Source organism: Staurois parvus, unplaced genomic scaffold, assembly GCF_062004578.1.
Source record: "Staurois parvus isolate SC_StPar_1 unplaced genomic scaffold, SC_StPar_1.0 ptg000283l, whole genome shotgun sequence".
NCBI classification, from domain to species: Eukaryota; Metazoa; Chordata; class Amphibia; order Anura; family Ranidae; genus Staurois; species Staurois parvus.
Window position 1 is genome coordinate 9,599,745 of NW_028318079.1, and position 14,948 is coordinate 9,614,692.

General features: G+C 47.2%; 1 protein-coding gene across 1 annotated transcript in view; it reads right to left on the reverse strand.

Moving 5' to 3' along the window:
- ARPC4 (actin related protein 2/3 complex subunit 4) overlaps positions 1–14,948 on the reverse strand; it is a 40,979-nt gene that overhangs the window by 11,640 nt on the left and 14,391 nt on the right. The window contains exons 2-3 of the mRNA XM_089682078.1: positions 11,029–11,147; positions 1,793–1,904 (exon numbers count right to left, since the gene is read on the reverse strand). Of these exons, the coding sequence (XP_089538204.1) occupies positions 1,793–1,904; positions 11,029–11,147 (231 nt within the window). The remainder of the gene's footprint in view (positions 1–1,792; positions 1,905–11,028; positions 11,148–14,948) is intronic.

The following is a 14,948-nucleotide window of genomic DNA, read 5'->3' on the forward strand; positions in this document are numbered from 1 at the left end:
ATATAAAACTATTAGAATAGTTTTTCAGAATTTAGAATGGGGTGCCTCAAGACTGTCCATAAATTATAAAGGGTGCCTCGGGACTGTCCATCATTTTAAAGGGTGTTCGGGACTGTCCATCATTATAAAGGGTGCCTCGGGACTGTCCATCATTATAAAGGGTGCCTCGGGACTGTCCATCATTATAAAGGGTGCCTCGGGACTGTCCATCATTATAAAGGGTGCCTCGGGACTGTCCATCATTATAAAGGGTGCCTCGGGACTGTCCATCATTATAAAGGGTGCCTCGGGACTGTCCATCATTATAAAGGGTGCCTCGGTACTGTCCATCATTATAAAGGGTGCCTCGGGCCTGTCCATCATTACAAAGGGTGCCTCGGGACTGTCCATCATTACAAAGGGTGCCTCGGGACTGTCCATCATTACAAAGGGTGCCTCGGGACTGTCCATCATTTTAACGGGTGCCTCGGGACTGTCCATCATTTTAACGGGTGCCTCGGGACTGTCCATCATTTTAACGGGTGCCTCGGGACTGTCCATCATTTTAACGGGTGCCTCGGGACTGTCCATCATTTTAACGGGTGCCTCGGGACTGTCCATCATTTTAACGGGTGCCTCGGGACTGTCCATCATTTTAAAGGGTGCCTCGGGACTGTCCATCATTTTAAAGGGTCCCTCGGGACTGTCCATCATTTTAACGGGTGCCTCGGGACTGTCCATCATTTTAACGGGTGCCTCGGGACTGTCCATCATTTTAACGGGTGCCTCGGGACTGTCCATCATTTTAACGGGTGCCTCGGGACTGTCCATCATTTTAACGGGTGCCTCGGGACTGTCCATCATTTTAACGGCTGCCTCGGGACTGTCCATCATTTTAAAGGGTGCCTCGGGACTGTCCATCATTTTAAAGGGTGCCTCGGGACTGTCCATCATTTTAAAGGGTGCCTCGGGACTGTCCATCATTTTAAAGGGTGCCTCGGGACTGTCCATCATTTTAACGGGTGCCTCGGGACTGTCCATCATTTTAACGGGTGCCTCGGGACTGTCCATCATTTTAACGGGTGCCTCGGGACTGTCCATCATTTTAACGGGTGCCTCGGGACTGTCCATCATTTTAAAGGGTGCCTCGGGACTGTCCATCATTTTAAAGGGTGCCTCGGGACTGTCCATCATTTTAAAGGGTGCCTCGGGACTGTCCATCATTTTAAAGGGTGCCTCGGGACTGTCCATCATTTTAAAGGGTGCCTCGGGACTGTCCATCATTTTAAAGGGTGCCTCGGGACTGTCCATCATTTTAAAGGGTGCCTCGGGACTGTCCATCATTTTAAAGGGTGCCTCGGGACTGTCCATCATTTTAAAGGGTGCCTCGGGACTGTCCATCATTTTAAAGGGTGCCTCGGGACTGTCCATCATTTTAAAGGGTGCCTCGGGACTGTCCATCATTTTAAAGGGTGCCTCGGGACTGTCCATCATTTTAAAGGGTGCCTCGGGACTGTCCATCATTTTAAAGGGTGCTTTGACTGAAAAAAGGTTGAGAAACACTGACCAGTGCCCTGGTAGTTTATTGAGAAATACAAGCAGGCGGCCACAAAGGCTCTCTGTAGTTTTCACCGTGGGTTTAAACATTTTGACAGTGAGCAGAGGGAAAAGATCCCCCACTCAATGTCAAAACAGAGGATCGGTGGGTGCGGGGGGCAGCTGCATCTGTAACAAGTTATTTAAAGCAACACACAGGCACATGATACCAGACAATCACAAACCGTACTGTCAGGTCACGCTTGCAGTAGCTCACCTGTTTCACAGCGATGCTGACGCGCACTGAGTTAATGGATCCCTCAATCAGCACTTTCTCCTTTTCATTTCTGCTTATGACCACCGGCTGTAAGAGCAGTTCTTTACTACTCCTGAAACCCAGAAAAGAAAGACTTCTTTAGCAAACAGCTTCACAGAACTGTCCTACATCACATACAATCCTCCCCTACAAGTCTGCTGGTAAAGAGGCCAAGTGGCCTACATTCAGCTCTGCACTTCTTGATGCTCATGAAAAGTCATCTAGCACAGCAGCCATTACAGAAAGCTACAGTTTTGTGATAAAGATGCTTCACCAGCTTTGCCAGTCAGAACAAAGGAAGTACCACCAATGACCCCCTCTTTCCTGAACCTGTTGATTTGCCTTGTGTTGGGCAAACTATTTTCTGAACAGGAGAGTGGATAATCTCTTGAAGATTTACTAAATGCAAAAACAGCGAGGCACAGCTTCTGTAGCCTCCCCAGCGGTCTGATTATGTCAGTATTTCTGTGCTCAAAGCGGTACATTTTTTTACATGAAAATATGTTGTTTTTTTATTGTAGGCCTGTAATTCTTAGGAATAACTCACTGAAATCTGTCCGAAGAGTCTAGTAAACATCCCGGGTATGATAAAATTTGAAACACAAAATCATAAATTATAATTTAATAAATAATCATAAAAAATAATAAATTTAATTCAATAATGTAATCAAACCAAAAACACTGAAATTTGAATTAGAGCGCCAAGTTCGCACATCGCTGAGCAAAGTCGCAGAATCGTTTTCAGTGTCTGATGACGAATTTCCCCCACGAATCATTATCCCTCAATTCTGCAAGTGGTTCTGATTTACTATCGCTGTTCTCTAGCTGGTCTAAAACCGCTTTTGACCTAAAGGGACGCTTTTTGGACGCCATGGACGTTTCTCAGTTTCCAGGCAGAAAAAACAGTAAAAATGCAGGCAGGGCGCCGGACAAAGCAGTAGGGACAAAATATATGTGAAATGGTTTGATACAGTAATGTTATACTATGTGATTTTAGTGAATGTCACTTTTTGTCATTTTTAAATTTCCCGCCAGTTCCGTCCCCCGTACGTCCCGACGTCGCAGGGAACGGAACCCAGAAGACAGATGCCGGCATCGGCCGAAGGAGATGGCTGGGGACACTGCAGGAGGGACATCGCGGGAGCGCAGGACAAGGTAAGTGAAGAAGAGATCCCGGAGCAACGCTGCAGTGTATTCCCGAGTGTAGCTCAGGGTTACCGCTTGTGGTGCTGAAACTTTACCCCGAGCTACACTCGAGAATACTGCCAGGGGGGTTAACCAACTTTTATCCCATTCCTCTACCATGATCACCATGCGATCTTCGATGTACTTAAAATCTTGGAAGCTTACTTTTTTCTTCTGTGGCTCCATATTTGAAGTGAGTGCCAGAACTGTGTTTAAGAAGAATTCCAGGTATGAATATTTGAACTTCGTTGCCTTGATCCAGCTTGGATCAGTGACACCATGTATATATCATACCTGGATGATAACACCATACCTGGATGATGCACCATTAAGGCTCAGTTCACACTAGCTTTGTCAGCAGGTGTCAGACAGGCATTTGGGAAGCTTTTAAGCTTTTCAAACACCAATGAAAATTCTGCACAAGGCAGCACACAGTGCTGTTCACACTGAACCTTTAGTGTCGCGGCAAAACTGACGCCTCGTGTCCAGTCAGGAGGAGTTGAAGCTTCCGATCAGTGTGGTTGCGAGGCGGTTACAGAGCGCTAATACCATTTAACTTCATTAAAGGCATTTGTGGTGCAGTTTTAACGCTTGGCAAATGCCTATCAACCACCTCAAAACCGCGCATGGGGTGTTTGGGGAGCATTACAAAAGCTTCCCAAACGCCTATCTAAGGCTACGTTCACACTAGCCTTGTGTGCAGGCGGCAGAGAGGCGTTTGGGAAGCGTTTTTACCGCTTCCCAAACGCCTCTGCCAACTCTGCACATTACAGCACATGGTGCTGTTCTAACAGGAGCGTTTGCGTTGCGTCGCGGCAAAACGGACGCCTCTGGTCGAGTCAGGAGGCTTTGAAGCCTCCTATTCTCGTCTATGGTGCCGCTCCGCAAACGCCCGGCCGGCGTTTGCGACGCGGTTGCGGGGCGTTGGCGGAGCGGTAACACCACTCAAATGCATTATAGGCGTTTGTGGGGCGTTATTAACGCTCGGCAAACGCCTAGCAACCGCCGCTAAACCGCGCATGCGGCGTTTGCGGAGCGTTTGCCGAGCGTTAAAAACGCTCCGCAAACACCGGACCAACGCTTGCCAAACGCTATAGGGGCGTTTGGCAAGAGTTAGAAATAAAGTCAAGTGTGAACGGGCCCTTAGGAGATATTCTAGTGAGCAGAAGGGCATGCCTGTGCCGTTCCTTCAGAGTCGTGTGCCGAGGCCTTGACTCCTGTGAGCATGCGCAGGAGTGAAGTCATCGCGGCTCATCCATTCAAGAGGCCGCAGCCTGTAAACTTGGAGGGAACACTGAGCGAAGATGAAGCTTCTGCAGCAGTGACAACGCACCACTGGAGGGCTCAGTTTCCAGGTAAGTCTTTCACAATGTACTAGCACATTATATTGTCTTGCAGGAGGAAACTTGTTTTATTTCAAGAGTTTACTACCACTTTAAAAATCCTGCTGGTTAACCCATTTTATTTTTTTATCGTAAAGCGGAGTTCCACTCAAAAGCGCTTATTTGCCTCCTCCCCCCTTTCACTGCATCTTTTTTTTTTGGGGGGGGGGGTGGATGGGGGAGATCCCTGTTTTTGACAGGTACCCGCTGCCACTTCCGGCTCAGTTTGCCGCAGCAAAGTGAGCCGGAAGTTCGGCCTCCTCTTTCCTCCCGAAGTCTTCTGGGAACCTTAACATGTGACATATTTACCGGACCCTTTCCACACTCCATCCTGAAGGATCCTATCGAGTGCTTGCAGCTGGCAGTGGAAAGGAGAGGAGGAAAGCTAACAGCACTGCAGGGGTGGGGGACAGCCATTCATCAGTTCCCGTAATTGCCCCCCCCCCCTCCACCCTGCCATGCTGATCAGTTTTCCTGCCCAAATCTGATACACCCAGCTGCCTGGGCCCCACTGCTGGCCTGGGTCCCGTACAGGAGGACTGGTGGTACCCCCTTATCCACAGCCCTGGTTACAAGCATGACTCCCAAAGGTAGAGGTAGTTTTGGAACAGCTGGAGGGCCGCCAGTTTGACACCCCTGGCCTAAGGCGATTGGAAGCGGAAGTTGTCATCCCTCCTCGTAGTCTTCTGGGAAACGTGACAGGTCCCAGAAGACTACGGGACCATTCCCAAAGCGCAGTAGGCACTTGGCTGTGAAGCCGCAAGCTGTCACAGCCTGGTGCCCACAGTTGTGATGCCGGCGCCGGAGAGGGACGGTGCGGGTGAGCATGTCGCTGCACCCCGGGACAGGTGAGTGCGTGTTTGTTAAAAGTCAGCAGCTACAGTTTTTGTAGCTGCTGACTTTTAACCTCCTCGGCGGTATGATTCTTTCCGATTTTTTGTGCTGAAAGCGGTACCATTTTTTGCATGGAAATATGTCGTTTTTTTTATTGTAGGCTGTAATTTTTAGGAATAACTCACTGAAATCTGTCCGAACAAGAGTCTAGTAAACATCCCGGGTAGGATAAAACTTGAAACACGAAATCATAAATTATAATTTAATAAATCATAAAAAATAATAATATAATAATAAATTTAATTCAATAATATAATCAAACCAAAAACACTGAAATTTGAAATACAGAGGCAAATTCGCACATCGCTGAGCAAAGTCGCAAAATCGTTTTCAGTGTCTGATGAGGAATTTCCCCCACGAATCATTATCACTCAATTCTGTAAGTGGTTCTGATTTACTATCGCTGTTCTCTAGCTGGTCTAAAACCGCTTTTGACCTAAAGGGACGCTTTTTGGACGCCATGGACTTTTCTAAGTTTCCAGGCAGAAAGAACAGTCAAAATGCAGGCAGGGCGCAGGACAAAGCAGTAGGGACAAAATATATGTGAAATGCATGCATGTTGAAACAGCATTGACAGCAAAAATGAAATTTTTTAAAAATTTCAAATTTGCCGCCGGTTCTGGTGCCTGTATGTCCCGACGTCACAGGGACCGGAACATGGAAGCCGGATGCCGGCATCGGCCGGGGACGCTGCAGGGAACACATCGCGGGAGCGAAGGACAAGGTAAGTGCTGCAGGGACCCCCTGAGCAATGCCGCATGGTAAGCCCGAGTGTAGCTCTTGGTACTGACATTTTACCCCGAGCTACACTCGGGAATACCGCTAAGGAGGTTAATAAACACAAAACTGACTGGAACTCCACTTTAAGTTCCACTTTAATAACTTGGGGTGTTCAACCATAAAACACCATAAAAAAATGTCAGGAAACCAGACTCAGCACAAGGACTGCTGTACATGAATGTCTCCTATAAGTAGCTTAAATGCCATCTACTTCTTAACACCAAAAACCAAGTACCACGTCTCCCCAGTAACGGAATGTACCGCACACTGTTTCCATGGTTACCAGTCTGACATCAGTTTGTGAACATTTCTTGCTCCTTCAGTTTCAGAAAACCTGAGTGTAGAATTAAAAGTCATTTAGACCACTATCAACACTCCTCCATGCACCTTGTACAGGTTAAGAAGACACCCGTATGTTTCCAGTCTGCCTGCTCAGGTCTTCTACTTTTCATACAGGGAATGTTTAACGTGTTACTGAACCCAAAACAGTACAATCAGTCTGTATATGTAGTAAAACATGCTTGTTATACTCACTGTGGAACCTAAGGGGTCAATCCTCTGCATTGTGTAAAAACGCTGTTTGATCCTGACTTCTCTGATCCTCCCCTTCTTCCAGTGTCCCCCTCTTATCTCCTGATAAGACATATCGTGTGGTCACTCTGCACATGCTCAGTTTGGAGTGTATTGCTAGAGAGGTTTTTAATTTTTCTTGGGAGAGTGCATGTGATCAGCATAGGGCCAATCAGCACTGTCCATACAGAGGTCAGGGGTCCTGCATCTTCCTAGAGCAGAGTAAAATCTCCATCTACAAGTTTTAACTAGTGCTCAGCTGGACACTGACAGAAGTCACAAGACTGCTCTAACTGCTGATAAGAAAAGGTATTTAGCAGTTTACATTAACTAAAATACTTGCATTTCCATGTTCTGTATACTGTGGGAGACCGGGCATAGTGAATGCAGGGGCCGGGGGGAGACCGGGCATAGTGAATGCAGGGGCCGGGGGGAGACCGGGCATAGTGAATGCAGGGGCCGGGGGGAGACCGGGCATAGTGAATGCAGGGGCCGGGGGGAGACCGGGCATAGTGAATGCAGGGGCCGGGGGGAGACCGGGCATAATGAATGCAGGGGCCGGGGGGAGACCGGGCATAGTGAATGCAGGGGCCGGGGGGAGACCGGGCATAGTGAATGCAGGGGCCGGGGGGAGACCGGGCATAGTGAATGCAGGGTCCGGGGGGAGACCGGGCATAGTGAATGCAGGGTCCGGGGGGAGACCGGGCATAGTGAATGCAGGGTCCGGGGGGAGACCGGGCATAGTGAATGCAGGGTCCGGGGGGAGACCGGGCATAGTGAATGCAGGGTCCGGGGGGAGACCGGGCATAGTGAATGCAGGGTCTGGGGGGAGACCGGGCATAGTGAATGCAGGGTCCGGGGGGAGACCGGGCATAGTGAATGCAGGGTCCGGGGGGAAACCGGGCATAGTGAATGCAGGGTCCGGGGGGAGACCGGGCATAGTGAATGCAGGGTCCGGGGTTTAGTAACACTTTAAAGTATACAGTATGTACACTAACAATAACTACTTTTATATTCTCCCTTTCGGTGTGTTAAAATGTAACTAAAGGCAAAACTTTTTTTCCCCATTTTGGATTGCGTAAGGGTGGGTCATAATCTCTGCCAGTTTTTTGCCATCTGTGTCCCATAGGGGAGATTTCCCTTGACTTCCTGTCCTATAGCCAAAACAGGAAGTGAGAAGAAATCTCTCCAGAGAGGGAATTCCAGGGTGCCACCAGGTTACCCAAACTAGTGTCCCCATTGGAACATGTCCCCTCTATTACTATTCCAGCGTCAGCCAAAATTTTGGGATTTTGTTTCACTTTCGATAACAGCAAACAGTACAAATTCAGAGGGTGAATTTCCCTAATGTGGGTACCAAAATCAACAAAACCTGACATGGGTTTTAATCTTTCTCCAAAACTATTAAAAAAAAAAAAAAAAAAATACAAAGAGCAGGGCTGACACTATTCACTCCACAAAAATTCTGTGTTGTCAGTCCACAACAGGACTTAGGAGCTGAATGCACTTCTGGCACACACAGGTATTGTTCTATACTTGCAGGGGGTTTAAAGCGACAAACGTGGACAAATATACATGTATTGCACAACTGTACTATGTATGCCTTTTGTTTTTTTTGTTGCTCTTTTTTTGTGGCTTGACATACACATTATAGTACTGTGTATAGTACTCGCAATACCTTCCTTTCATCCTCACTGATAAACTTGCAATTAAGCATTTTCAAAGGAATCATTTTTTTTTTAAAAGAACACCTCTTTTGAGACCCAGTGAGTTCATCAATGGGTCTGTCAGCTGGTCTTTGCTTTGATGGTAGGGGCCAGCAGACTCCTGTAAGGCCTCATTCACAGGGGCACACCGATCTGTACGCCCCTGCAAAGGGCAGTCTTCAACCATCTGGGATGCAAAGGTGTTCCATGCATGGGACTGCAGACAGCCTGTTGTAATAAATGACAGCTGTCTGGCTACACGCACTTCCACACGCATCTAGTTGTGCACATCCAATGTACACATCAGAAAGCAGACAGCCTGCATTCTGAACCAAGGACCTGTATTGATGTGTACACACTCTGGGATGCGTGCATGGAACTCCTGTGCATCTCCGGCTGCAAAACACAGTGCTTCAATTGGGTGTACAGATTGGTATTAAATGACAGCGTCCTGCCTCATATCATCTTTTTCTAAAAAGGGCACTCAATGAAAGTACACATCCCTGGCATCCCTTTAGACATGCATGCTCCTCCCTGGTGGCCACTGGGTATTGGAGATTTTAGCTGTGCAATCTGCTGACCAGTCGCTTGATTGTAGTTTTTTCAATAACTTGATTTCTTATCAAGCAGCAAATTATGCAGCTAACGTCTGCACATCTAAAGGGTGCCAGGGATGTATTGTTCTATATAATGGAACAAAATGATTGACGGCAGAGAAAGCTAACAGCTGTGAGAGGCGGGTAACAACAGAATGGATCAGGAGGAGAGGAGATTGATTGATTGATGACAGAATGCCTTCAAACAGGAAATGAAGGTGGGCTCAAGATAGCTGCTGCAGCTTCAAAGGTTTATATTGTGGCGATGCAGGTTTGCAGGGAGTTTCAACGCAGCAGAGGACTTTGCAGGTGTGGGAAAATAGGTAAGGCTGGAGTTAAATGTTACATAAACACCAAAACTTGAGCCAAGTGAAAACACTAGCCATGGATTTTTGAACCCAACCATTTGGCAGCACAGTGGCTTAGTGATTAGCACGTCTGCCTTGCAGTAAATGGGTCATGGGTTTGATTCCCGACCATGGCGCCTCCTGCATGGAGTTTGCATGTTCTCCCTGTGCTTGCGTGGGTTTCCTCCCACACTCCAAAGATATGCAGGTAGGTTAATTGGATCCTGTCTAAATTGGCCCTAGTATGTGGATGTGAGTTAGGGACCTTAGATTGTACACCCCTTGAGGGTTAGGGACTGATGTGAATGTACAATATATATATGTGTTAAGTGCTGCGTATATTGACAGCGCTATATAAGTACCTGAAATAAATACATTTGGGCTCTATACACACGGGGCATTAACGCTGGTAATGTTAGCGGTGTAGTCACGTTAAAAATGTGAGTTTTTCAGTGTTTTTGTATTAGTGTTTAGCTGCGTTTTTTGAGCAAAAACGTTTTTCAGCGTTAAAGTGTTTTTACAGCTAAAAAACTCCTCTAGAAACCCACTAGTCCTGCGTTTTTTTCCAACCAAAAAATGTCAATTCCAGTCTGTGTGCATGGACACATAGGATAACATGCTGGGGGAGTTTACTGGCTGTAGAAAAAAACGTCAAAAGCCAAAAACAGCCGCTATAAAAATGTCCCGTGTGCAGCAGGACTTAAAGGATAAGGCAGCTGGGTGAATCAGATGTGGGCAGGGAGGGTGATCCCCACGGCTGGGGGGCAATTACTGGAATCAATCCCCCTTATGGCTCTCCCTGCAGCAGCTGAATGCTGGCTTCTTCTCCTCCCCCTCCTGATGGCTTTCAGCTGCTGCAGAGAGAGCCGTACAGGGGATCGGTTCCAGTTTTTACCTCTTCTTCCGCTGCACCCATCACCCTCCCTATGCACCATTAATTTCCCCTTACTGCCCAGGCCCCCCCCTGTATGCCCCTCTACCCCCACAGTGCTGCCTACCCAGTAGCAGCTATAGGCACATAATCAGGATGGAGAGTTGAGGAAGGGTCCGGTAAACATGTCATATTTTTTTTTTCTGGGGGGTGCCCGTCTGGTTGGCTCTATAGGGCCACATGGTTTCTAACAGCAGCCCTGAATTCAGCTGTCTACCCGTACCTCCATACAGGCAGACAGTTACTAAGTCCAGGAAGATCAACGAACTTTGAGAACGCTCACCAGCACCCGCACAGTTCATTGAGAACTACAATCTGTCTGTCAGGCAGCTGTGAATAAATGACACAACAGCATGGCAGTTTTTGAATTGGCGACAGCGGGTGCGGGGAGAGGAACCCCCTGCTCACTGTTACAAAAGGGGATCCGGTAGGGCTGCAAGAAGTCGCTTTAGTAAAATCTTACATCCTGACTATGGGTGTCACATGCTACTAAAGGCGAACTTATCCTTTAAGGCTCCTTCCTGACTTTCAAAAAGGTAAATTGCACTGCATAAATTAGAACGCCTCCAGCACATGTGAGAATCTTGATGTGTCAAGGTGTCAGTGGATTATAGATAACGGAGATAAAAATAAACAGTAGATTCTGCTGCAGCTGCATTGATGTGTTCACAGTGCTAGTTGTGTGGTGGGCGTGGGACTACATGTTGAAGTGTTGAGAACCACACAGAATGACCCGTAAACATCTGAAAAAGTGAAATGCTCCAATGATTCTACATGGGGCTTATTCCATAGAGTCAGGATCTTACCTTACTTCAACTTCTGGCTTGTTATGTCTCTCCACCACCTGAGAAGAGAAGTTTTCCAGACACATCGCTGCCTGTAAGGTGGCGCGGACTGTGTTGAGGTACGGGCGCAGTGTGGCAGACTGAAAAAAACAAAAACTAAGTTTGAATGAACAGCAAATAATCCCAATAATGCACAGAAAGACATCTTAGAAAACTCTCATACACAAGGAAGGTCTGGAGTTTAGAAGAGTTTGACTCGATTCCCCCCAAAATTAAAACGGACTTCCACTCACCCTCTCAAAAAATAAAAGTCAGCAGCTACAAAAACTGTAGCTGCTGACTTTTAAAATACAGACACTTACCTGCCCCTCGGTCCCGTGGTGTGTCCCCCGCAGTCCATTTCACCAGTGGTCCTGTATTCCTGGAGGCCGGCATCTTCAGTGTGGGCACCCGGCTGTGACAGCTTGCAGCTTCACAGCCGGGTACCCACTGCGCATGCGCGAGTAGTGCTGCGCTTCATGAATGGTCCTGTAGTCTTCTGGGACCTGTCACGTGTCCCAAAAGACTACAGGGAGGGAGGACACCTTCTGCTTCTGATCGGACCAGAAGTGGGAGCGGGTACCTGTCAGATTTGGGTACCCGCTCCCCCCCTGCCCTCCAAAGGTGCCAATGCTTAATGTGGAGCGGTCCTTAAAGCGGAACTTCCCCTTCTGGGTGGAGCTCCACTTTAAACACATGTAAGGCCTAGTAAATCCAATGCCGAAATGTCATACTCTGCAAAACACTGCTGCTTAATATTGCTCTAAGTAGCAAAAGAGAACGGTATCCCCCTGATGACCAAAAGTCAAAACAAGATTTCTCTTACAGCATCGCCTACAGGCAAAATCTGGTATTGCAGAGTGACCATTCAGATGATTTCTAAAAACTATATAGGAATGGTATGAGCCAAGTCTGTTGGGCTGAAGAAAAAAAAAAAAAAATGCTGAGACAAAACACATGCTATTGTCAAAGTGTGCGAGTTGGAGTACGAACAATGGATCAACAACAGATGAAAATATTACATCTTAGAGTGGAAGTAAACCCCCTTTTGTATCTTTTACCTGCAGTAATTAACAATAAAGACCACCTGTAGGTAAAATGAGTATCTCCTAAACGTGCACCGCTCAGGACATATTCGATCTTTTTGTCAGCTGGCGCATGTGCCCTGAATGAATAGCATACCCGTGCCGTTCCTTCACTGTGCCATGCGTAGGAGTGACGTCATCGCAGCTCGGCCAGTCAGACGGCTGGAGCTTGCAAACCCAGAAGGAAGGCCAGGTGAAGACGGAAGCCTCTGCAGCGGGGACACTGCACCGCTGGAGGGCTTCATTTTAGGGTAAGTCCTGCATAATGTGCTGGTATGGGATGCATACGAACACATTATCACACTACCTTCCGGGGGATTTAAAAAATTTTTTTTTCTCAAGCTGAAGTCTATTACCGCTTTAACCACTTCCTGTCCGACCCATGTATATAAACGGCCGGATGGGTGCAGTGCAGGGGCGGGTGGCCATTTATAAACGTCCTCCCCGATCCCTGGGAGCGCACAGCACCATGATCCGGTGCCCACTGTGTCCTCCAGACACCGCGGAACACCAATCGTTGTACGGGACCTGTGTGAGGTCCCGATCATGTGATCACTGATTGGTCAATCGGTGATCACATGAAGAGTAGTAAGCAAGTTGTCACTTCTGACATCATTGCTTACTACGTGTGAAATCTGTGAAATGATCACAGAGACCACATGGTACAAGGCCAAGGCTGTATAAGGTAATATCTGGTTTTGCAAAGGCATTTGGCTCACACAAAGTAACTATTTATATCCTTTGAGGCTATTAAGAAATATATTTGCATTAAAACTTCTGTACCTGGAGTTCAGCTTTAATCACTGCCCGTCCGGCCCATGTATATAAATAGCCGGACGATAGCAGTGCAGGGGCGGGTTGCAGTTCATAAACGGCGCCCGCCATTTTGGACTGTGCGTGATCCGGTGCCTGCTGTGTCCGGAGGATCGCTGTACGGAACCTCTGTGTGAGGTCCCGATCATGTAATCACTGATTAGCCAATCAGTGATCACATAAATAGGAGTAAGCAAGATGTCACTTCTGACATCATTGCTTACTTCGTGTGAAATCTGTGAATGATCACAGAGATCACATGGTAGAAGGCTATTCACAACAGCCTTGTACCATGTGACAAGCTGTGACCAATCACAGCTCACACAGTATTTCTCAATGGCTGCAAGAATGCAGCCAGAGAGGAGGAGAAACGATTGCTTTGACCAAGAACACCACTGCCCTCCACCCAAGCCTTCCACTACCACTGCACCCCATACACCAGCCACTATCCCCCATGGCGAGAGTGAGAAAGACACTCACCTTCACAGCTCTGGACATCCGCAGGAATGAGAGTGGGGCTGTGCATACACCGTCATGAAACCCGCACCATCTCTCGGAACCCACCAGGTCCCCATGTGTCCCTTCTTCCAAGGGGCAGTGCTGTCCCCCCTGAAAAATTCCGCCCTAGGCAGATGCCTTGTTTGCCTTGTAGTAAATACACCCCTGAGCGGGACTTGTCCCCACTTCCTCTTCACCGCATTTGATTGCCAGCAGCTGCTGTTCAAGTCCCTGTGTGAAGGGGAAGCGAGGGGAGAAGAGAAGCAGCCGTGCACAGCGCAGATCTCTTCCCCATCACACTGGAAAGGGGGAGCGCAGGTAACTTAAAAAATGTTTTTGACCTTAATGCAACCAATGCATTAAGGAAAAAAATAATTTCACGGTTTGGCATGACTTTAATAAAATAATCATCTTCAACATCGCCAATTTCTCCCCCACAGCTTTCCTCTGAACAAGAACTTGTTATTTTAGAGCTAAAACAAAAAAGCACCTACTCAGCCTAACAAAAGCACAATGTTCCCGCAGAGTCTCAGCAATAACGTGACCGCACACTTCTATTTCTGGAGCACATTTATCCAAACAGGGATGGAAAAGCTTTTCACTTTAATCCTGTGTCTTACCTAATGTGAAAGGGATGCTGGGGGGGGGATCTAGCTGACTCATTGCGAAACACCAGGACAGAGCTACATCCGACTAGTCTGACATTTAGTCCTTCATGGACATTTATTTAATCATCATATAGTAAGCAATTATTTATATGGGAAAGAAAAACAGATCACAAATCAGATTCAACTGATCAGCTGTGAATGCAGACTTCTGGAACCTTTATCATTTGTCATGGTGTAGGTAAAGGGTCCGGAAAAAAAAGACCATTTTTAACTTAACCATTTCAGCTCTCACCCCTGTATGGACCCTAGAAATGTTTGCTGCTATGGGCTTGTCTATTTGGCAGTACCCTTGTCATGAATTAACCCCTTAACGCCGACGTCACACAAACATGCGGCCTCACGGAACTGGGCTTTTTTCCGTGGCGCCGCATATTTGCGTACTTCGCGCTCCCAGCACAAAGAGCGCAGTGTCACTGAGAGCCCTGGGTCCTGTTCTAACTATCGGGACCCGGGACTCCCGATTCCGGGTCACATGATCGCTGTGATAGCCCGGCCCCCCTTGCTTTTTTTCTCGCTCTGTGAATGGAGGAGAGAGATACATTGTATCTCTCCAACTCCTGGCGTAGAGAGAAAAAAAAATGTTTGTAAAAAAAAATAAATAAATAAATATTAAAAGATAAAAGAAAAAAAAAACAAAGAAAAATACCTAGATCAAGGTTTGATCTAGTTCAGTGCCAGGGTTAGTGTTTGGGTCAAGGTCAGGATTAAAAAAAAATGGCGTTCGTGTCAATGTCAGTGTGTTTTAGGTAAAAAAAAAAAAAAGACAAAAACAAAATGCGCACTATTGTTTCTGGGCTGTACTACGGGTGCAAATAACAAACGCATATATGGTATCGCT